Source organism: Leptonotus elevatus, chromosome 3 (assembly GCF_054856555.1).
Source record: "Leptonotus elevatus isolate MCC_2025b chromosome 3, RoL_Lele_1.0, whole genome shotgun sequence".
Taxonomy (NCBI): Eukaryota; Metazoa; Chordata; class Actinopteri; order Syngnathiformes; family Syngnathidae; genus Leptonotus; species Leptonotus elevatus.
The window spans coordinates 18,403,210-18,427,858 of NC_141241.1; the positions used below are offsets into that span (position 1 = coordinate 18,403,210).

General features: G+C 41.1%; 1 protein-coding gene across 4 annotated transcripts in view; it reads right to left on the reverse strand.

The window, feature by feature from the left end:
* sox6 (SRY-box transcription factor 6) overlaps positions 1-24,649 on the reverse strand; it is a 158,724-nt gene that overhangs the window by 28,217 nt on the left and 105,858 nt on the right. For 3 of the 4 annotated variants that reach the window (XM_086071359.1, XM_086071361.1, XM_086071358.1), the window contains 5 exons: positions 23,659-23,782; positions 19,649-19,728; positions 10,291-10,440; positions 7,832-8,030; positions 6,097-6,284 (listed from right to left, as the gene is read on the reverse strand). In XM_086071359.1, coding sequence (XP_085927485.1) covers positions 6,097-6,284; positions 7,832-8,030; positions 10,291-10,440; positions 19,649-19,728; positions 23,659-23,782 — 741 coding nt within the window. The remainder of the gene's footprint in view (positions 1-6,096; positions 6,285-7,831; positions 8,031-10,290; positions 10,441-19,648; positions 19,729-23,658; positions 23,783-24,649) is intronic. The other variant, XM_086071360.1, reaches the window with a different exon arrangement.

Below are 24,649 nucleotides of genomic sequence, written 5' to 3' on the forward strand. Positions count from 1 at the left end.
TGTTCTACTGAATACTTTTCATGTTATAAAAATGACTCAGCATCTATTCTACTTTGCCGCGCAGCTGTTTAAAATGAAAAGTTTTAAAGTCACTCAATCAATTTGTCTAACTTGTAGGCGTGTCCATGACAGAATGGATGCTACTTTGTGGAGTAACTTTCTTCTGCCCACAAAAAATGTATCCTCTTAAAGCCTCCAATGGCGGGAATATATCTCACTGGGTCGTTGCAGGACTTTTTCACACGGCAACAACAGGGCACTCTAAAGCGCATCCAAAGTCTTGGTTCACATGCTTGCTTTCACATGTGACTTTCTTTTCCTTTCCTTGCTGGTTTGTCCGCACACTCATGGCCCACAACAAGGCACTCTAAAGCAGCCAAATTAGTGGACTATCCAAAGAGAAGTTGCATTTTCAGGTTTAGGCAGCGCTACCAGTTAGCTCGCAAGCTAACTACGTGACTGGGCAGTTCAAGTTATGGCTGTAGTGGAGTTGGTGGGGGCTGTTAAAGTGCGCTGTTATAGCTAATCCCCCCAAAAATGGTGAACTGAAATGATGACAAACACTTTGTGTTAGCTACACAAATCAGTACAACATAATACTCTGTCTTTTCACCTTTTGAGAAATGATCTTCACATGTATAATGCATTAAGAAGCAATAGCAATGAAACAAATAATACGATTATAATTGTTTTGATAATCAGACACAAAAAATATGTATTTGCTTGTATTTTTGCACAATGTATTCTGTGTTTAACTAAGAGAAGTGCATTGAAAAGGCTAAGGCCAGTTATATTTACCATGTTGACATCATGATGTAAAACTGAGCCTGTATGTCACTGTAAGAGTAAAACCATACATACTTGTTTTGTCATTCACCCATGACGCGCAAATACAGCGTGTCTGTTTATAGCTGCAGCGCATAATAGAGGGAAACAATTCAAATGGTTACAAATGGCTTGAGATCCAGTGTATTTGACTGTAGGCGTAGTGGTGCGCGTTCGAGGTAAAAGCCTCCTCTGGGTGAGGAAGCGGGAGTAAATAATGGAACAAAGTAATTGCCCTCAGCAGACAATAATACCTTTGGATTAATATTTCAAAAAGATAAATTGCGGGAGGGTTGTAAAAGGTTTTATTGTACTGAGGGGATATAGTAAAAACAGACAAATAAAAAGACAAGCCTCCCGTCGAGTATGAATATTTGACATGGCTTCGGGTTAAGGGCGTGCAGACAGTTAGATCTGTGATGTTCTTCGAGGTCGGTGGCCAAGAACGACGGAGTTGTAGAGATAAAGGTTAGGGAGGAAGGCATTGTCCCGATCGGACACACTTTGTATGAAAAGATGAATTGATCCATCTGTAAGCAGCACTTAGCCCACCCTTCAGCTCGGTCATTACAGTGGGATAAATCAATATTTAATATCCCACTCTAACAGCTGCACTGGATGATCTTAACCTCTCCTTAATCCCATTTATGTTACCGTTCCGCAATCTTCTTGTAAACTCTCTGTCATGATCTGTGTTTTTGTTGTTTAGATTATAAAGTGGATCTCTGCTATTTGTGGGGGAGTGTGACCGGGACGGTTCGCTAATAATGAAAAGCTGCATAACTGATGCCTATTGAAATACACTGGGGTGAAAATATATATTTCTTTCCAATAAATTCTTCACAAAAAAAACTGTCATTAGGGGGATATTTGTTTTAGTAAATAATATAATGTAATATAATAAAATAATCTTTTTTGTTTGTTTTTTTGTGAACAGCGAGCATAGCAGGGGTCGACTGTATTTAGTTTTGTTTCATGTTCTGTCTTGTCGTTTGTTTTTGTTTCCACCTATTCGCATCAGTCCTGTTTTTCTTATAACAGATTCTTACTTTCTTTCTTTTTGCATCAACCTGCTTCGCTGCACTTGGCTCTATCTTTTGCCAACATCACCAAAAACCTCATTTCAGAATGAACTGACCTAGACTGACAGAAAACAGGGAACAAGTAAACAAGACAAGGCACAAGTGGAAGCAAGGAGGTGATTGATTAACACAAGGGACAGGATAGATGAGAATAGGTGGAAAGAAAAACCCATAAAAAACAAAACAAAACAAAAAAACGGATCATGCCACCCTCACCATGCCAAACACAAACAAGAGACTGTGACAGAGCACATCATATTTACAGTAAGTCAGGTGAGGCACTTCCTTGAAATACAAATATTGTGCAACTTGGAAAAGTTAAAACTTTCCCATTATGTAAGCTCATGTCAGTAAAATCGCTGAATCACCGTCAGCAGCAAATGGCCCCAATCTGTGAGCAGTCTTGATAAGTGCCCCCCTAACATCAACAATTTCTAATTGGGCCGGCGTCACTAAAAATACGGGGCGACATTATTTCCAGCACAATTTGCCCTAGCAAGTGTTAGGTGTCATTGAGAGACCCGAAAATGGGTTAATGAACAGAAATACATTGCTCTCTTATGTAATATGTTTTTGTTTTTCTTTGAAAGGACAGTGGTACACTGTTTCAAGGAAAATAAGTTTTAACCAAACGTTTAATACGGTGTCGAGTGGTGCCTTAAGATATGAGTTGAATTTGTCCCGTGACCATGCTTGTAGCTCAAAACAGTCATATCTAAAATCATCTTTCAACATTGAAATGAATGGAAATGCCATTAATCCGCTCCAGTCTCCCCTTTTAAACACAAAAATGTTTTGTCATGTTTTTGCAACGGCATTATTCAACTTAAGTTTGCGGTTCCACATGATGTGACTGTATTGTTCTGCCCATACAACCCTGGCGTGGAAACAGGAGTTCAGAACAATGAGAAAATCTCTCATCCAACTAATAAGTATTAATGATGTTTTATCAATGCCAGGTATTTAGTCATATATCCATCTGTACAACATGAATTGTGTCCTTGAAAGGCCGGAAAGGTCCTGCACTATTCTTTATACTTGTTTGTTTGTTTTTACGCAGTACATTTTTCGAAGGTACCCTGTGAGTGTGCTGCTAATGTTTTACTCCTCAAGCCGTACGTTCTTCCTGATGCAGTAATGTGACCTGAAGAAAGAAATCCAAGGATAGACTGTACATACAACTTTTGGTCTTGACAACACTTGCTGATAAATAAAACTGTCAAATCAATCAGTAAAAATTAACTTATGAAATACTGTATTTGTCCTTTCTTTGAGGACACAAAGCTGTAACTGTCTCGCAGTGGTGGGAGATAACAATACTATTTACCATTTCTATACATTTTTCATTTTTCTTGACTTGAATATTTACCACATTTTACTTCTCCATCTTAAGATGCACCTTTTTTGTATTATATTTTAATAATTAGCTGATTTATCACTTCACATCATTAACAGAGCTGGTTTTGATAGCATGAAGGCCTGAGTCTAGCTCTGGGTTTGGTTGTGTCAATTTATTAAAACTGAAAAAATAATTGGCTACATTGGATATTAATTACAGATTTTCAGAGTTCCTGTTGAATTCCATTCTATTTTATTCCAAATTATAGTAAAACGTAATTTTTACTTTTGGACTTAGTAGTAGTAGTTCAGTCATTTCACTCACATCAAAATTCATAAAAATAATTCAAAATTTTAGAACAAAAACATTGTAGGATAAAGCTAACCACACATCAGCAATTCATTTTCATAATCCATTCCACAAATGAACACCTCTAACCTAATTTTCCTTGTCGTGTTGTCTTTGAAAACGTACATACATATCAGTCAGTACTTTTTTAAGGAGTTGAATCGGCACTTCAACGTTTAGCCAAGTCTTATTTGACACAAGTGCCTGTGCTTGTCCAGAGTTTGAGTATTCACCACCTTTGCTGTCACTTTTCAATAGTGTTGCAAACCTTTCAGTAAAAGCACACTTGACTACCACCTGAATAAACAACGATCCACTCCAAACACCAAATGAGAGGAAAATCAAAATAGATATTCATTGCTTTTTTTTCTTCTTCTTTTTTTTTTTTTTTTACATATATATTGACCTAGTTGAGGCTGTTGGTTAAAAGTGTTAGTTGGTGAAATATTAATGAGCATCGCTCCCAGTTCCTGCCTGCTCCTCACAGCCAACTGGCACCGTGGCATCAAGCTAAAGAGAGCAGGACAACCCCCCACCCTTCCACCACCTCTCTCCTTGATTGACTCATCGATTGAAGATATTTTTAAAGGGAATCCCAGGGAGTGTGCGCTCCCACTACAAAGCAGACCCTGCATGCGTCGAGGGAGGCAGAGGGCTGCGTGTATCTTAAAGTGGGCAAAGACTTCAGAGTGGTGTTCGGCCACACCGGGCACTGCATGGCCTGTCACGGCCTTCACACCAACATCAGCAAACACTCTCAGCACGCGCATGTGGACACCGCCAAACATCATCAAGTCCTTCACCTTGGACATGGATGAAAGTCTCATTTATTCTGAAGATGACTCTTATTAAAGGCACTACAGTATCTTAGTTGATTTCCAACACTACTTCCATGTACTTTAAGAAAAAGCAGCATTAAGGTACGAGTGACCTGAATGAAGCAATACAGCGGTTCCTTGAGATACAAGTTCCATTGCTTCCATGCCCATGCTCGTAACTCAAAACTCACATTTTGAATCACCTTTCCCTAATTAAAAGGAATGGAAAATGCCATTAGTAATGGCCCATTACAATAGAGAACAATTATGTATATTTTATGTTCATTATAAATGCAATGAGGGGAAAAAAAGGAAAAAACAAATGGGATAAACTTTCAATAAGGTTGCCTTCCAAACACCCCCCCAAAAAAAATTTCAATTAAATATTACACAAATATTCCAAACAAATAGTGTTTGAGAAAATAAAATAATAACATGTACAAATGTAAAAAAGCAACAACAACAAAAGAACAACAACCTTTGAGTACCATAACTTAATGCTGCAATGAAGTCATTGTCCTGCACTTCTACTGGTGTGCCCACCTTAATTGGCCACCCTCGACAGTATAATATAGTCATGCAGACACCAACAAACAAAAACTGTACTTCTACTACTACTGTAAGTGGATCAGTAAGATGACATAACTATTTTTTTAATAGAGGTTAAACCATGTTTGACTGTGAATATTTGTATATTATCAGTCTCCAAGCACTGCTCCACCTTTCGTATTAATATCCATTGCTTAAACGACTCCGATTACCGATGCTAATTGCTCAACTTTAACATTTCAATGGCATTTTCCATTATACGTTAACATCAACTTGCACGCCATTCTTAAGGCAACTTTGTTTGATTGAACACACAGCGTGTCATTCTCTGTGTTTGATGTAAACTTCCACTGCAAATGGCATTAAACAGCTAAACTATTTGCCACTGCTGCTTATTGTGAAGTGATTTTAATTGAGTTCACTGGCATCATGCAGCACTCAAATATCAAGCTTGTTGAACGAAAGGAAACAAACATACGGAAAACTATAAATTATTTGGCAATATGAAACTGCTGAATAACCACATGAATATGCTATTAAGTTCAGTCTTGTAGCGTATACCCATGCCTGTAAACAGCCCGATAACAGCACTCAGAAACAAAAAATCTCAACAGGTGTGTTGTTCTCGTGCACTCTGCACATGTCGTACCCTTGTCTCCCCTGCCAGCGTAAACAGATTGTGTAGCAACAGGGAATAAATAAATAATTGTTTTATGACGTGTCAAATCTATGTTAAATGTCGGTCGTGTTTGTTTTTGGCACCAACACATTGTTTGTGCTGAGGGCCACTTTAGAGTTTGCACTATGTAAGTTTGTGAGGGTGACAGACACAGCAGAAATAGCACCCTAAGTGCAGACGGTGACAGAATTGGCGATTAAAATAGGACAGGTTGGCACACCAGTTGTTTTTTAGGTCAGGTCTTAATTGAAAACATAGTGGGACTTGTGAGTTTAATTTGTTCCATGACCAAGTTCTTAACTCAATATCAAACCACTATTCCCCATTAAAATTAATTAAAATTCTATTGATCCGTTTCAGCCCTAAAAAACGGACATATTTTCTGTTACATATTAATAGTAACAAAAAATAGCACCATTAGCATTAGACAATCAGCTGTTAAATGATGGGTCTTACCTTGTCAACCCTGCAGTTGTTGAGGCCGACGGAGGCGAGTGCAGACAGCTTTGCCTCCATGCCCTGCTGGTGGTGTTGCAGCTGTTCCCTCTGGATTTGCTCCCTCATTTTCCGAGCTTCCTGGATGGCCTTCATCACCGTGTCCTGGTCCCCGAACAGCGCCGTGGAGTTGAGGCTTGACAGGATGTCTGAGCATGCAAACGCATCGAGTAAGTCAGTGATGTCCGAAGGCCTGTTGTCCCTTTTTAATTACCTCGTGTTGTTTACCTGCATTGTACTAGTTTCAGACAAAGAGAAGTCATTCTTCACTTCACTGTTTTCTACCAATCAGAAATGGCTAAAATAGTCATAACATTTCTAGTCATAATGCCCTAATGACTGAAGATTACATTTCTGCTTTGTGTCAAGGTCACCTTAGTATAGATTTGTGCTGTTTTGGTTCTGGATGTGGAGGTTCGATTCTGATGCTGTTCGTCACAGAGCCAGATCAATTCTAATCGGATAAAGGGCCAGGGGCCACCCGAAAATCCAGAAAAAAACCCGAACTTACTGCTTATTATTAAAAAAAAATGTTTATACAGGGTGTCCTAGAAGTCAATGCGCACATCTTTTTTTCTATTTTGTTTCAGGTGTCATTCAGCATTTGACATATTAGGCTTTTTGTAAGCATGCTCATGGCTCACCAATATACACAAGGGCAGCATTGCAAAATTGCTGTCCTTCTGTCCCTAAAGCTAATGATGGTAAATTTGACCTGTAACGATTTCAGGATGTTGGGCATCATAATCTTACACTTGAAGCAAGTGGTAAAACTCTTATCTCACTCCAAAGCCTGAATTGCATGAGCCGAAAGGCGAAGCTCTCGATTTACCGGTCGATCTACGTTCCTACCCTCACCTATGGTCACGAGCTGTGGGTCGTGACCCAAAGAACAAGATCCCAAACTACAAGATACAAGCGGCCGAAATGAGTTTCATCCGCAGGGTGTCCCTAATAGATTGGGTGAGAAGCTCGGTCATCCGGGAGGGACTCGGAGTAGAGCCGCTGCTCCTCCACGTTGAGAGGAGCCAGTTGAGGTGGCTCGGGCATCTGGTTCTCCTCCCTGGGGAGGTGTTCCGGGCATGTCCCACCGGCGGGAAGCCCCGGGGACGACCCAGGACATGCTGGAGAAACTACGTCTCTCGGCTGGCCTTGGAGCGCTTTGGGATTCCGCCGGAGGAACTGGTTGAAGTGGCTGGGGAGAGGGAAGTCTGGGTTTCCCTCCTAAAGCTGCTCCCCACGCGACCCGACCCCAGCTAAGTGGTAGTAAATGGATGGACGAAGCATGAATTTTGTTAATGCTAATTTCCAGTGTGACCCTCCACTTCAAGTTTTCCTGGCTTTGCACAAATGCCTGCTCTAAGAGTTCAACTCTTTAATTAGTCTTGGTAGTAACAGGCCTTCTCCTGTGTGGTTTGTCAAGAATATTTCTGATTTTGAGAAACTTGTAGTAGTTGGATGACTATAAAGATTCTCAAACTGGTAAAGTTGGTGACAGAATTGTTTTTAGCCAAGTGGCAATTTAGCAAAACTGCTCCAATGACATTTGGAATAGCAAATGGCAAGAGAATGTTGTGCTTACAAAAACTCAAAACACTGATGGCCTCGTTTCTTTCCAAGAACCTGAACAGCAAACTGAGAGTAGTAGTTCTGAAACTCACACAAATAAATGTCCTTTTTTTTTTTTAGGTCTTACCTAACGATGAGCCCCGGCCCAGGCCTAGGCCCAGGCCCAGGCCTCCTCCAAGCGGGCTGGGGATTCCAGCCTTGTTAGCGAAACTGTTTGGGTTGCTTTTGCAGCCGGGAAACAGGTTTTGCGTCGGGGAAGTGGGCGACTTGACCATGTCCGTTGTCTTTGGCCGCGCCGAAAGGTTGAGCGGCTGTGTTCCTTCCTCCTACAGTAGCAGAGATACAAATAAGCATGAGCAAGGACACGTGAACGGGCCCTCGCCCCTCCCTCTAATTTGGACTTTTCTCCTTGTTCGAAAGCAAGCACGGCATTGTACTGTAATGCGATTCATCTTTTTCTTGTCCTCATCATGCTCCCTTTTGCAGAGCGTTGCCACTGTGATCTTCCTCACAGTTGCTCCGAGCCTTTGTTCACACTAATTAAAGCAGATTCTGTCTGTCTATACATCTTCATCTGTTCTCCCTCCTCTCTGGCTGTGCACTCTGGTTGCAAGAATAAATAATGACCAGATAACGCCGCTGCCAGTGATCAAAGACAGCTGTTCCATTCATCACGTCGACTCGCATTATCTGCTTAATTAGCTTGTTTTCTCATTTCGTGGAATACTTGCTATTAGGTACTTTGATATGTTCACGCCAAAAATATAGAATGTGATGTCTAAATTGTGTAGTTTTGAAGTCGGAGGAGGAGTAAATGATTTTGGTGATGTACGTGCTTGAACTGAGGGTGATGGGAGATAAGCAGCAATCATCTGCACATACCTGTATGCTCTCTGTCATTTTACAGCTCACTACTGACTGGTTGAATTTAAAAATTTAAAGTAGTATTTTGTACAATACTTTGTATAGGGGAGCACATTAGACCAGTTTTACAATCACTGCATTGGCTCTCCGTGTTTTTCAGGATTGATTTTAAGGTGCTTTTATCAGTTTCTAAATGCCTTACCAGTCTTGGGCCATCTTATTTATCTGACCTGCTTTTATTGTATCAGCTCTCGCTGATCCCGAGGTCCTCGGGCACTATACCTAGGGTGAGGACCAAACCACATGGTCAGGCTACATTCAGCCACTATGGTCCTCACCTATGAAATAGCCTGCCAGAGGGCATCAGTTCCGTGGAGACGGTTAGTATTTTTAAGAGGAGGCTCAAGATGCACCTTTTTAATTTGGCCTTTAAGTGATCTCCTTTACTCTTTGAATGTATTAATCTTACTGTCTTTTAGTTTGTATCTCCTTTTATCGTATTTTCCTTGTGCTTTTCCTCACATGGTATCTCTGTGCCCCACCAAGTTTTTGATTTCATACTTCTCAGGTTGTGTGTGTGTATGTGTGTGTGAGAGTCTAGGTGTGCTTGTAGGGAAGTTGGGGGATTTTTATATTTTACTATGCATGTTTTAATTACGCATCACTTTGAGTTGTATTATTATGTGTGAAAACTGCTATATAAATAAAGTTTGATTGATTTATTGGTCATATACACCTATGTGTTAAGAGTGATAAGTAGAGTCATTAAAATATATAAAAAATACCAAAAATAATGACTAGAATGCACATTAAAATAAAATAAAAAGTCAAATACAGTAGATTTGTAAGACTACAATAAATACTGTAAGATGTTGAACATGTGCTGGCTATGATATACAGTAAACGGCTGTATGTATCAATAAGCAATATTTTAGTGTATGAAGAGGCGCTGCTGTTGGCAGCCTTATTTAAGGCCCAAGTGCCTCCTTGTCCAAACATATGGCTCAAACATAGGCTGCCCCAAGGCCTTGTTATTGCTGTGCCAATAACAGTTTGTCATGCACTGAAGCTGAAAGTACACAAACAAAACGAAAGGCAATCTTTTTCCACTGTGGCTACAGATGGAGAGTTGCCACTATATATTTGATTTCTATTTATACTATTACTTATAATTGTCCTGCCTGCAATTTTTGTCTTATTTCATTCTCCAATAAGTGGATCAGTCTGATGTTATGTTTATGATGCAGCATACGTGATCAAAAGTCAGTTGCTACGAGTCAAACATCAAGCGCTGTCCTGCTACTCCAAGACGTGATTTATGGTCTTTCTCCATTGTGATATTATTCAGTTGAGCCACTCCAAGTGGCCGTGTGTTTCTGATTAGTGCGGCGAGTGGGGATGATGTACTGAATATGGCCTTTCCTCTCCACGGAGGTCTAGTGGAACCATGCCATACAGCAGCAAAAAATACAGTCGGCCTTTGATTTGTTTACAGGGCTTTCTTTCTTTCTTTTTTTTTAAATCAGCCATTAGTTGTGATCTTTTTTCCCCCCACTATGTCATAATCCCATTGTGGCATTTGAGGTACCACACAGTGTTTAGTGGGTGGAGTTAAGGACCCACAGATTGATAAACTGTTTGCAGTACAGTTACTAGTTTTAGGACAGCAACAAGTTGGGTCAAGTACTACTCAAGGCCTGGGCTGAAAGTTGAGGGTCGTACCTTGACTTGAGTGATTGGACTGGAGGAACTCTTGTCATTCTTCAGAGAGGAAGGAGAAATGGGCCCACTGGCATTGAGGGTCTGCGGCAGCGGCGGCATCTTGGCTCCAGGAGAGACCTGCATGCTGGCAAGTTGGGCGGCGTACAGTTGCTGTCGAGGAGGCGGAGAAAGCCACAAGATGTTAACATCCAGATACAGCCAACATTCAAAGTTTTATATTCTGTCTTTTCCTCTCCCGAGCTTCTGTGTTTGCCTTCATCTCTCTCTCTTTAGCGTCTTTCCTCTCTTTCCATGAGGCTGGCAGAGAACCTCCATCAAAGGTCTTAACTGTGTTTCAAAGGCGGAGCCCAGAGAGAGACAGCAGTCTTGAAAACCGCATAGAGATGGCTGGCGTTCAGAATACTTGGAGCCCCTATTTTCCACTTATCACACAGAAAAGTTTGCAGTGTGATGCAAGTGTGCTAGCAAAGATCTCTCATAGCTCTAAATCAGTTATATATACAGCCTCCAATTTACATTTCTGGCATGATATTTAACCCCTCGCAACCATGTGAGAGACTTCCATTAAACAATACGAGAAACCCAAAGCCTCAGTGGGAAAGCTATCGTAAGATTAAGTTAAACACAAGCATTATGAAGGCTTAGAAAGCTGCATGAAAAACACTGATGTTATTTTCCTTGGCGTTCAGTCAGTTCGACATGCAAGTGTTAGTGACATTACCACACAAGAGAGCGGTTCAAGTGACCGGCCAAAGACTTAACAACTCTTCAGCCTCTTTTGGAGTCTAAAGCATCATTTTATATTTCCACACCGGCTTAGACTGTTCTGTGGTTAAATATTTTGGGGGATAATGAGTTAAATTCTTAAGATTAAGTTGTGTCATTATGTAGTTTTTGATACAATATTTTGTTTGTGCTTGTGTTTTGAAGCATAAATAGCCCAGAAATCGGTCTACTTTCGATCCATTATGTGTTGAAGTTCGCTTTTGTGTACTGCGGTAAATTGTGAAAGGTCTGGCAAATACAACTAATAAGAAACAGTGTTGCTTGATATAGGCTTCCACTTTACTTCTTGAGACACAATGCAGCATTTAACTCCTACACGTCTGCCATCCTGAGACAAGGTAAGTCTTATGTTTTGTTAGTCTGGGGGAATCCAATTTCTCTTCCTCTGGCCAATCAGCAACCTGTGTGTCATTTCCTGATTCCTCTGGTCATGTACAGACGGCATTTGTGTGACTGCAAAAAAAAAAGTAATCTGATCTCACTAGAGACCAAAGCTGGACCAAGTGCTTTATGTCCACGTACGTATCAAAGCAGATGTATGCTCCTGCAAGAACTGTTATCTGTGGCACATGGGCGGCAGTACAAGCGGTCAATTCTTACCAGGCAACATGGGGATAACAACAGCACATGTTAGGCGGAAATGACAAAGTGATTATGTTTCCTAAATGATAGCAGTGACTCCCTCTCTCTTTTTACAATCAGCCTTATGTCTCCCTGAACTCTGGTTCTTCTCCCTGGACTGGTTTTAGTTCATGTCAATTGTAACTGTGTTCCATTAAAAGATGATTGCGATCAACGTTGGGGTGACCATACACTCCCTTCGGTCTACATAAAAAAAAAACGCAAGCGTGAAGTCTGTTGGACATATGTTTGTGAAGAGACCTGTCCACGGGCCTTGAGTGGGAAGAACTTTATTGTCCCGGAAAGAGAGCATAATTAGACCCTGCTGCAAATTAGACGCTGTCGGGATGGACGTCGTCAGCGCTGATTAGCAGGTCAGTGCCACGGGGTGATAAGCAGTGCTTACCCTCTTAAGCAGGAACAGTCCACCTCTCAAGTACCAGAGAACAATAAATAAGAGTTGGCCTGCCAGTCACTGCTCAAGGACAGATTTTGTGCGTTGATTTTGCCAATGTCATAATGAAGTGATGTCTTCAAGGCTGTTCTCCTTAAGCAAAACATTTCTGCGTACTGTACACTCCCACCCCGTTGCTGCATTTACGTCCTCAAATGATCATTCCAGTTGATAGTGAGGGTCAAGCTGATACTACTGAGCCATCACACTCGGGTCATCTGTGGACAAGGTAAACTTTTGAATGAATCTCTGAACCTTGCAGTTGGCTTTTCCATTGCAGAATTAATAACAAGCATTAGAACAGTCCCCCAAAATAATTTACCGTTAGGATTTTGTGCCTCGTCTTGCCAGTGTTTCTCACAAGGGAACTCATAAATTAAATCTAAGGTCCCCCTTCCAATCTTCCCTCTCCCAATCGAGTGGAACTGATCCAAGCAAGCATGGATTTAAAGTGAGTATGGCATGCACAAGGTCAGCCTGTTAGCCTGTGCTAATTAAAAACAAGCCCGCCAGTTGCAGCAGAGGTTAAATAGGATGTGCACCTTTCTTTGCTGCCGACGACATTAAACTTAAATTACACTCTTTGCTGGTGATGTTGGACAAAACTAATGCTCAATAGATGATGGTAATTAAAGCATTGAAGTCTTGTTGATTTGGTCAGATATCAAAATCATTAACCGCTCACTTCATACAAAAGCTCTGAATTCCGCCCCACTGCTACTATATTAGAGTTCCCTGCGTAGACATATGCCATGAAAGAGAGAGAGAGAGAGAGAGAGAGTGAGAGAAAAAAAAACTTTCTGTGGAAAAACAAATGAGCCAGTTGTTTTCGCTTCAAGAAAGGCAGTGGCTCAGTGTGGCAATATTGTGTGCTGGAAAACACAGTGGCAGATATTTGTCAGACTTGCCACTGCCAGCAATGATGCTACGTTTCCCATTTACCACTACGTCCTGTTACACCGTGAAAGTAAAACACAAACACGGTGCCTTGAAACCATAACAATTGCTCATAGCGATTAACTTCCACGGCATTTGATACGCCGTGAGCGTTATCCAGTGCTCACCATCCTATGATAATTACACACTATTGCCTTGTGTGTGTTTGTGCGCGTGTGAATGTCTCATTCACCTCTGCCTGGCCTGGACGTTGAGCACTGGGCTGGATATGAGGGCATTAACTGTGCTTCAGTGCACCTCACCATTTAAAAGGCAGAACAGCGCCAGCCCTGTTTGCCACAAGGCTTGTACAGGCTCATTGCCCAGGGCAAGCAGGCAGGCTGACCCAGGCTAGGCCCAGATGTCAAGAGTGGAAGAAGGCGTCCTGGTGCACTGTGCCGATGCTTTCCAGTATGGCCCAACATCTGTCTCATCTGCTGGCACCCAACCTGCTCCTCTCCAACCCCCTCATCTTGCTTGCGTTCGCCAGTTCTTCTTGTTCTTCCAGCTACAGTATACACTGGTGTCTTGAGAGAAGAATTTAATTTGTTTGGTGATCAAATGCCCTTAATCAAGTCTAGCCATCCTCTTAAGAGAAAGCCAAAATTGTGTGTTTGTGTTTTTAATAGTTTAATTGATAAAAAAATAGAGTAATAACATAATTGAATGGACTATTAAAAAACAATTTGTTCGTCATGATTTAATGCTGCGATTTACATTTTTGCACTGCTCCTTCTGTTGTGCCCAAATTGTCCACCATGGGCAGTATAATACAGTACAAATCAGAGCCGTATATAGAGAGTTTGGCCAGCTTGGTTTCAACAGGGTAACAAGATCGTGTCCATTTGTCATGTGACCAGCAGTTGACCAATCACGCTGTGCCTAACACTCTATATACGGTTCTGGTACGAATAAATAAAAATACAGTAGTTTCACAACCACTGTGAGTTAGAAAGATTTTATAATATTATAAATATACATACAGGTTAAATAATACATATTCCTATGAGTATTGTTATATTGTGCACAACTGTTTGTGTTAATATATCCATTGCTTAAAAACTCATTCACTACCTGCCGTTTTAGAGCATGGTGACTTCAAAATCGACAGGAAATTCCGTTCACTGGTTATATATAGACCGAATCTACCAAATCAAAGAATAGAATAGAATAGAGTGGAAACCAAAGAACCCCCCCATTAAAAAATATATATCGTATACTCAGTAATGGCAGTGAATAAGCTTTCAATGGTTCTAAAATTGTGACTATCAATGCTAACTAACAGAGACATTTTACATTATACATTAGTATTAAGCTAGGGGACCCTAACTAAGGAAACTTTGGTTATTTTAAATACACAACGTGTAATTTTCTTTAATTTAAGTTTAGTTTGACAGTAAACATCAACTGAAAGTGGCAATAAACAGCAAGTTTGCGATCGCAAGCGAAAGCACCAAAAAAAATCTACAACAACAGCTCACATCTCGATAAAGCCATAAGTTTGGTCACTTGTATCTCAAGGCACCACTGTATATTTGAAGTTGTTTTTCTTTATAAATACCACAACCCTTCTCTTGAAATGGGGTGTGTGGTGGGCTCTCCAGGGCCCGAGGCCCCGGAGCCAGCCTTCCCATTCTGCGCTGCTCACAGCATTATCCACTCTATCTGTCCATCTGTCCCTCTGTTCACCACTGCCTCCATCCAGCTGCTCACCTAGCCACCCTATTAGCCAGCTAGCATTGCTGCACTGCTCGGGGTTACCTTCAAAGACTGGCCTCCTCTGCTCATAAACAGGGAAACAGCTGCTCGCTACAGTATGTCGCTTCTCTCTGTCCTGCCCTCCTCTCTCCCCATCTCGCTTTCAAAGTCAAAAGTGCCTCACTTGTTAATGATGGAATGTGTTTCTTCACATCTGCACTACACAGGCATTTACATCCAAACAAAAGATAATGTGCGCTTTTCTTCACTCCCACTTCCTTCCTGTTTGTCCCCAGACCGTTGGACGCTGTTCCTTATCACACGAGTCATCGAAAAGCAATGAGAAATCCTTCAGATGTTACTGTATCTGTCTGTGTGAGATCAGGTCTGCTTGCGGCCGAGCATGTGGGCTGCTTTTCATCTCGTGCAGTTGGAGCCCATGTGTAATGCTAATGTGAATGTTTACCAGCAAATGTGACATTAGTGTAAGGAACAAATTGTCTGGAAGAAGCTGACTGATAAATAAATGAGTCGTAGTGTGATGTTTTTATGATCTATCAATCTAATATTTAGAGTTGTACCAATCTGATCGCATAATAATTGGTCTGAACTGGGGCCGAACAATTTTGAAAATAATCGAATCACATTTTTTTTCTTTAAAATTGTGATTGCAATTTAGCATGTGATTATTTTTTGAAGGTCCTCTTTAATTGCATTTTTTTTTAAAGGAAATTCATCTGTACTACAATAAACATTTTCAGATTTACTATAAACCGTATATATATACATATATATATTAGCAGTGCTGGGACTGTATCAGCAGATGCTCAAAAATCCCAAAATTTGATTGAGACATCAAAATAGAGGAAGCTTGCATTGAGTGATTATTGCCTTTGTATATCCATGCCTTGTATAAGCCACATATTAACTTGTGTCCCAAATAGATATGTCTTTTGTAGAATTAGGAAAATTCTCTTCTTGTTTCTTCACTCAGCTTAATATAGTGGATGTCAGGACACATTGTGGCGCAATCTAAGCACCATTTCCTGTGTTAGGTGAAAGGTGTCGCTTGCAATCAGGCAAGGACAGGCGGAGATGCAGCCATTGTTTCCTGCTGATCCCGGCCTCATCGCCTCACTGTGTGGGCACTAATGAAGAGGGGCACGTCGCGCTGGGATAGTTTACCCGCCTTCTCTCCTGTGAGTTGAGGACGCGAGCCAATCTGTCAGGAACACATTGAGTGAAATTGCCCTGTGGTACAACCGTGTGTGCTGACAAGCCACTTGCAGACTGCCAGCCAGCGCAGTGACGCTACCACCCTGTATTGACAAGCAAATTACAGTCTCCGGCAGTCAAACACATCCGGCAAGATTCATTTACATCCATCAGCTCCAAGGCTTTGTTACCTTGTTGGGGTTTCTTCTCAATGAGGGCTGGATTCCACAATGTTATGACAGAGGAGAATGTGAAGGGCTTGCATGTGCAACATTATGACTGACGCAGCAGCCTGCCTCCCTGACTGGATCCTATTACCTTGGCAGCATTGTGGGAATTAATTATTCCAATAAGATTGTTTTTTTTGGTGTTTTTTTTTTTTTACCGTTCATATATTGAATAATCTAACTGGAGTAAATTGGTGAACATAACGCCTTGCTATGCAGATGACATGAATGTTTGATTGGAGGCTAGTGGAATTTTCATCCACAAAATGCAAATGAGGAAGATTTTTTTTTACGCTGAGGCATTATCATTACAAGCTCTATGCATTTTTTTTCCTGATAAAGAAACAGATTGTAGTAACCGAAGAGACATTTAACACAGCCAAACTGATTCATGAAATAGCTTCTTTTTTTTTTTTACTGTGATACAGTGATTGATGCCTTGAGATCTGCGTTTAATTTGTTCCACATTACTTAATCCGGTTGGAAAACATTGAAGTGACTCAGTAAGCTGCAATAATAGTTGTTCTTCACAGAGGATAAAGAATATAAGCCTTTCAGCATTGCTTTATTGTCTGTCTACATACAGTATGTTACAGAACCATTTGTGTTCAAATCACTGCTGTGGTTTAACACCGCACCAGCCCGTCTATGCCGTTTCCTATTATATTGTAGCGTTAAGCTAGCAGACTTTATTTATATGACGTTATATGGTTATTTTGAAAACGTGTAATTCTCTTTTACGTTTATTTTGACAACTAAACAAGTGGAAGTAGCAATACATAGCTTGAAGCTTGCCACCATACATCACTCATATCTAAAATGTTTGCTCTTAAGTCTTGGCCAAACTATGGCTCGTAAGTCGGGTACTCAGTACTCATTTCAATATTGCAATACATTTCCGTGTACCTCTGTACATTTTCATTCTGAGGAAATAATATTTCGGAGGTTAAGTTTTCATCCTAGTTATCTCGTTATGCTTTCATAGAAGAAGTCGTGGCAGTCACATGGTCTGTTGGTCCCAGCCGTGTCCAAAAATGCTTGTTTTATTTGCCTTGCTGTTTTAAGGGGAGTCTCGGCGCAGGGTAAAGAGCATGTGGACTATATGACAGGCTGACAGACTTCAATTAATGGCAAATGCACCTCTTTTTTGTTTACTATGTCCGCGAAAGGTCAGCTAAGTCACGGTCGTGGAGGCGCTGCTTTCGCCCATTCCCAGGGTTAGATACATATTCCCAATTAATGACTCGGGACCTGTCTCCCCTCTTCACCCTAACCTTCAGATATATGACTGTCTCATTTGACCTCGCATAGTACTATAAATAGACAAGAGCACGCCTGTTTGAACCACCCATCCTCTCAAATGGGCCTACCATACACATGTTTAAAACCAAAGCATTACCACACATCCAAAACGCATATCCATTTGGGCCCTTCAAACACAAGCAAAGCGGCGGTGAGCACCTTACATGCCTCTGATAGCGCTTCTCATGGGTGCGTAATGACACGGGGCTCGTCAGAGCCAGCTGCAAGCACTGTTAGAACTTGCCAAGGCTCGTTAACACTGACAGTGGTTGCCTCCGAAGGACAAATGCCACATATATCAATGTGTGAAAGCCCCCCCCCCCCCCCCCTCCTATCATCCACTGTCTTCAGCTCTCTTTTTTAATCTTGACATGCTTCTTACACGCCGTTGAGCTCACGCAGAACAGCTTTTCACAACGTTTTACTGCTGCAGCTGGACCTTACACTGTCTACACACTATCAACAAGAGCAAATGACTCAAAAACAAGTATTGGCACCAGATTGACAGCAAAATACAGATGCTGTAAAAAGATTTGAACAGAGAAAGGGGCATCGTCACAACTCTTCAGTGGTAATATTCATTGTTCTTAGTAGAGGATAAATAAGCTAATGCATGACTATGGCTACATTTGTTACTCCATCGCCACATGCTACTGGTTAGCCTGTGCCAATAGCGTTTCTCACTGTGTGTTAGCATTAGCATAGGGTAATTAATTTCAAAATTAAAACCCGGGATGGGTCTATTAAATATACAATAAATGTCATCGCTAATTATTCTTCGGCGCAGAAGGGATGCTGAAAGACGGCCGACATGCACTCGTTATCCAAAAAGACAACCCTTGCAGTGCCAGCCGATTTTGAGCATTTCCACTCATCTTTCAAGGCAAGCAGAATATTGTGTGCAATGACATGGTGGATACCGTATGAAAGATTGGATTCCATTTTCACATCAGAAAAAAATTTATGATTTGACCTTATTCCGTTCTTTTGTAATCACCATTTGAAAATAGTAAATTTGAGTGACACTAAGTTATAATGTGAAAACTGATCAAATAAGCTTTTATGCAGGGACTTTGACACAAACATTTTTTGTTTAGTGACTCTCTGTGAATTAGATTTAATGTGCTTTGATCATTTGCGACATTCTTGAAAACGTTGTATTTCCTAAGATCTGCCATATAAAATCGAAACGTCTGGTCACCCTACATTAGCATTAACCTACCGGACTAATGGCAAAGCTATGTTCTCTTTGTTGTATGTTTAGTTTGACAGTAAACTTCAACCGAGAGTGACAACAAACAGCTTGAAGCCTTATTTTGGGGTCACTCAATTCACGGCTCGGATTTGGAAAATCCGCAAATCGCGTCACTCGTATCTCAAGGCACCATCGTGTTGTTATGGAGTCATTTTTGTATGTTTGTTGTCAAAGTGCATAGTCACAGTACTCCACATCACGTGGGCACAAAGCTCATGCTGCGAGGAGCTCTTCTGACAGTTGTATTTGTCATCAAATGTGAAGGATAGAACCTAGGTAATCATCTATATTAAACATTATGGCCTCAGGTTAGGCCCTGACCTGGGTTCAGCTTTTTTTTCCCCTTTTTGAAATAGTGTGTGAGAAACATCCCGGAGCAGTCTATAGGGCGTGGAGCCTTTCCCAACATTTTCTTTGCACACAAAACCTGATACGACTGCTCACATTTTTGCTCCTATCTTCTTTTGTTTCCCCCACTCGGATAAGAGAAACTGATAAAAGAAGTATATCAGTGGGTTTGCAAGATAAAAAGCCATAAGAAAGATTCCTTGCTCACGCTGTCAATTGCCCTCTGATACATTTGCTGGTGGGCCATTAAAGCAAGCAAAGTGATTCTCATTCCCTCTGATAACTATTATCTTCATACCTCCTCTGTGTGGGAAGGCCAGAGAGGTTAAAGCCTCTATAAAACGGGATGAATTACATATGTAATATGATGAGCATGTGTGTGAGGAATGGGGGGCGGGCTCCAGGATTATTTAGTGTGCAGCTCATTACTTAGCGCACAGCTGCTTTGCCATCCTTTCTTTCTGCCTAAGGCTTGGCGGGTGTCCCTAGCATTCTTTGCCGACGAAGTATACATACCTGCAGCTGGAGGGGGCTGAGTCCCGATGCCGCCGCAGCTGCCATTGTGGAGGGAATGAACTGCACGGGGTAGTTATCACCTGTCAGGAAGAGACAACAATGTATACAGGTTGAGACAATGAGCCGGCCCACAGCGCGCAGGCAAGCGCCAACACGGATCACGCGTCCTGCAGTGCATTATTAACGCGGCGATGTGGCACACGGCAGCAATCGAGCCCAAACATCTGCATGGACAAAAGGTTCAACTGGTTTGACTGGAGCAGGATTACTTGGGAACGTCGCACGCCATCCGTCCTCTTCTGAGGAACTCTTCGAGGCTTGTGTGCGCTTGCTGGGTTCAGAAGTACAATTAAGGAGCTCCGCGGATATTCAATTAGCAATTATGCAATAGGCCCGGTGTATCCTCTCAGGCAGTTCAGACCGCTTTAGGCTTAGCAGGCTATTGTTCAGCACAATAATGTTTCTGACAGGGAGCAGAGTGATGTGTTAGAATGAATTGATCAATTGACATGTAATCAGTGATCAAATTAATCGACAACTATATTAATAACCAAGTAATTGTTTAGAGCCACTGCTTAACTCGCTTTAAGATATTTTGTGTTGAATCAAAAGAAGACATTTGCAAACATCTGCGACCAAACCAGAAACTGAAACTGATATTGAGCATTTTTTAAGTCAAATAAACAACAAAAATGGTTAATAAACAGGGAAAGTAAGGTTTGGTATACACTTTAATGCAAATTGAAATTTTGTCTGAATGTTCGATTGATCATTGTAATAATCGATAGAATAATCAATTGTACAAAAAATATTCGATACTGACCAGGCAAAACTGAATTACATACACAGATATTTTATCTACAACACATATCCAGTCTAGCCGTTAGATGTTAACCAATGGTTGACTTGGCCAGAACAATCTTTAGAGATGGAGCAGCCCAGGGCGGCTGGTTGGAAGCACGAGCAGGGAGGGGGAGTTGGGAGAGTTGGCCTTCCCTCAGACCCCACTTCTTCTTGTCACTTCTCCTCACAAACATATAGAGCCATTAGGCCACAGACAAGGTAAATGTGTGTACCTTCTCTTTCACTTTGCCCTCGCCCCGCTTGCCTCACTTTGCAATCTTGTACAGCACAGCACAATGTGATACGGGACATGGAAATTCAATCCCCATTTAGGAGCAAATAAAATCACACGGCAGTAGTGGTTTCAAATAGTGCTGGCTCGGACGTGCGGCATTGCGCTGTGGTTATTTCTACACCTCCTTCATTTCGGTATCGCTTTCCCTCTTGTCTCTCTGTGCTGCCTGTGACATAGATATTTGGGAATAATAAATGGCTGGGTGTCTTTAGATGTCATGTGAAACCTAGGGAGAGTCATGTCCTAAATGAGCGTTGGGGAAGGGTGATGTGGGTCTTGGCTGTATGCAGCATATAGGCACTTGGCTTCAGCAGAACGGGCGTTGTGCCAGCTCAGTGTCATTGGTGAAATGGGGATTATGTTTTAAACCAGTTTTAACCATGACTTGTCCCTCGTTGACCTGGTCACTGTAGCATATAAATCTTGTGAATGGAAAAGCCACTGAGTGGCACGCTGAACTCGTGGGTAACATATGCCTGAGGATGGGTGTTTGAATCTGGGCTCAACTCAATTACAGATATCTGCAACGACCTTTCACCTTAAGATGTTCCAAAAAAAATTCAGATTGATTCCATATTGAGATATCTGCAACAGTATTTTGACTAGAAAGAAATGCCAATAGTAATAATTTGTAATAGTAAAGTAATAGTTGATTTAAAAAAATTCAAAAAGAGACATGTAGGTCTCTGAAATGGTGGATTGTTGTTTTATTTCTTGGCCCATGTGCTGTGAGAGCAAAAGGAAACAGCGGTGCCATCATGCAGTAACATGAGAGCCGTATACAGGCCTGAATGATTTGACATCTTGGTAAACAGTGTAGATGGGGTGGAAAGTCCTATTTGTTTAAAAGATGAGCTTCTGCTTGAAAGGCTGTGCTTGTCTAGCGTACAATAGCAGGCCATTGAGCACAGCCGGTGGATGGGGTGATGACTTACCACCACGGTGCCTGAGTGACTTTGTTGCCGTTGCGAGCACAACAGGGTTGGGGTCATAATCAGTGGTCCCTGCGAGCTGTCTCATAATGATAGCATCAGATTAGTGTGCTTTGGTCTTGGAAGTAAATGCCCGGCCACTTCCGTGAAAGAAAAAGAGCGCGGCATGCGCTGCAGGTGGGGGTGATAACATTGTCCTCTCCAGCTGCATTGTGTGGATTGTATTTGTCGTGGAGATATAATAGACGTTCTGAAATACCTCTCCTGTAAAAGTCATTTCCAGACCTCCCCGCAGCTTTTTTTTTCTTCATCAACTCATGCATTATGTAGCAAGCATATACACCCCGACCTCTGACCATGATTCCCTAATAGCTTCTGTTATTTGAACTAAAACATTTTCGATGTCAAACCTATTGCAAAAAGCACAGTGGTAAAAGACTCCCTCCCTCAGGCACTTTGTTTAGGCTGTCATGGCTCCATAGTTCCAAAATAGCTGACATTTCATCCTGTGGTTTTATAGTTAATTCATTAACTGCACTTCCACACCTTTTTAATGTACTGCTGCTGCAAACCTGCTGACTTCCTTGGGTTTCCCTTTGCTGATTTCAGTCATCTTTCATGTTCTGCTTAACTTTTACAATACACAAGGGCTCACTTTGTTCCGGCGACCACATTTTTATCAAGGCTACGCTGACTTTTATTTAGAATAACTACTCTATTGTTCATGTAACATTTAAACACAGACTCATTTTAAATTAAAAGGACTCAGGGGGTAAGGATAAACACATTTATAATGGAGATCAGGCTTTTTGGTTTTTGCTCAAGTTGTGCAATTTTGGTTGTTATTTTCCCCTTTTGCCCTTCTGATGGCAATGGACCCTTTTTTAACTGGCCATATTTCTCAAACCTGTTTCTTACATCATATTGATGTATACTTGTCATATGACTTTTATTACAGAAATACAGTAGTCGCATGCAACAGTAAAATGGTTCTTATTTTTGTGTCATTGGAAAACCCATTAGGTGCAGCTGGCTGGCTCATTCTCATTGACCATATCTGTTATTGTATGTAGACAACTAATATATATATATTAATATAGAGGGAATCGTCAAGTTTCGGCGGAGTTCCATTTCTACGCTGGTGATGTAACCCGAATTTTGACTTAAGTCGGATTTCCCCGTTAAAGAAATTTTTTACATCAAAATAATATGTACAGTAATGATAAAAAACATCTAAGAATTATATGAATATTTTCATATATATATTATATATTATTATTATTATTATTATATATATATATATATATAATATTTTTAAAATATATAATAAAACCAATATTTCGTGTTTCCGAACGGACATTAATTGCTGACGGAAACACGAAAATGTGACGCGCCTGATGGCGAGCCGACCTGCTGATGAACGTCCATTGCTGAAGGTAACAACAGCACAAATTTAAATAACTTTAAAATGGGCTCATTACTGTGTGAAATTAATGAAAAAGAAGGTGCTACAGATGAGGCACAGGCGCCGTAAAGTCGAAACGACGTAGTAGCACCTAACGGTATCAGTGCTGATACTAGCCTTATTTTATGATATCGGTACTCGCGACGGCGGACGATACCTCTTTTAACCATTTTACAAAAAAATTGTAAATTGTTATTAATGTCATACAATTTTAAGGAAAAATGCTCTACGGGAATGTATAGGTATCTATGGTAGTATCAGTACTTGGTATCAGTATCAAGAGCAAGAGTTAAGTACTTGTACTGATATCAATCTTAAAAAAAAAAGATGGTACCAAAAATCCCTAATGAATATACAGTACAAGATAAATTCCTTTGTTATTTATTCAAAGGCAGTGTTAAAAAGTGAAGATGTCAGAAGAACATGTGTGGAGAAATCACAGGACGGGATGAATGACTTAAGTTGCAAAGCATACCTGGCTTATAAGACATTCCCGGAGGGAAGAGAAAGCCTTGCTGGGCGGCGGCGGCTGCTGCCAGAGTGCGTTGGTCGTGTGGAAAAATGGGGATCATGAGCGGAGGCATGTGACCCTGAACCTGCTGAACAGATAGAGAGCGGAGATCAGAGAGAGGCCTAAGCGAAGGCACGGTGCACAGAAACGCAGATTACGCTCAGGGTGGGGAGGGGGAATCCAGATCACAGGTCTCCCTAACGCGTGCTGACAGGGGGCTCTATGGCAATGGCGGACCCTCGTGTCCTCGCACAAAAAAAACGGCAGATACCAAACCAAACCACTGTTTCGCTTGAAGACATCAAAGACGGCACTTATTGTTCCAGCGCCAGCGAGTGGAAGTCGCAGCATGACTGAGAGGCTCTTTATGACTTCTGCAGAGAAGTACTGCAAATCTTGTACGGAGTTCCCTGACTGTTACAACAGATAGTCGTCAGTGGGAGGATTTGCTCAGTGGACTACACACCTCGCATATGAAGTCATCTCCGTGGATGGGAAGGGAAAAAAGAGACTTTGGACAGTATAGTGGAGTCTTGAGACGTGGATTTCACTTGTTCTGTGACCAAGCTCGTAACTTAAAACACTCACATTTTTTCCCATTGAAATGAATGGGAATACCATTCATCTATTACAGCCTTCATCAAAAAACAACAAACTGTTATATATAATAATTAGGAAAAATAACACTTTATTATATTATATTTCAATAATTAAAGATATATATTTTTTTAATTAACTGTTTTCCTCACATGCATCAATTGAATGGCCATCGTGCTGCTCTTTCTGAGAAATGACTGTTCATTGTGACGTCTCGACTCCTTTTAGCTCATCAGTCCAGCACTAATATTTGTCATTTTTCGCAGAGGATAAAGCATATAAGAGGGGTGTAACAAAAACCAATATGAAATAGATAACCAGTTTTGATTTCAAATGTTAGTTTCTATTTTGTGCTGGC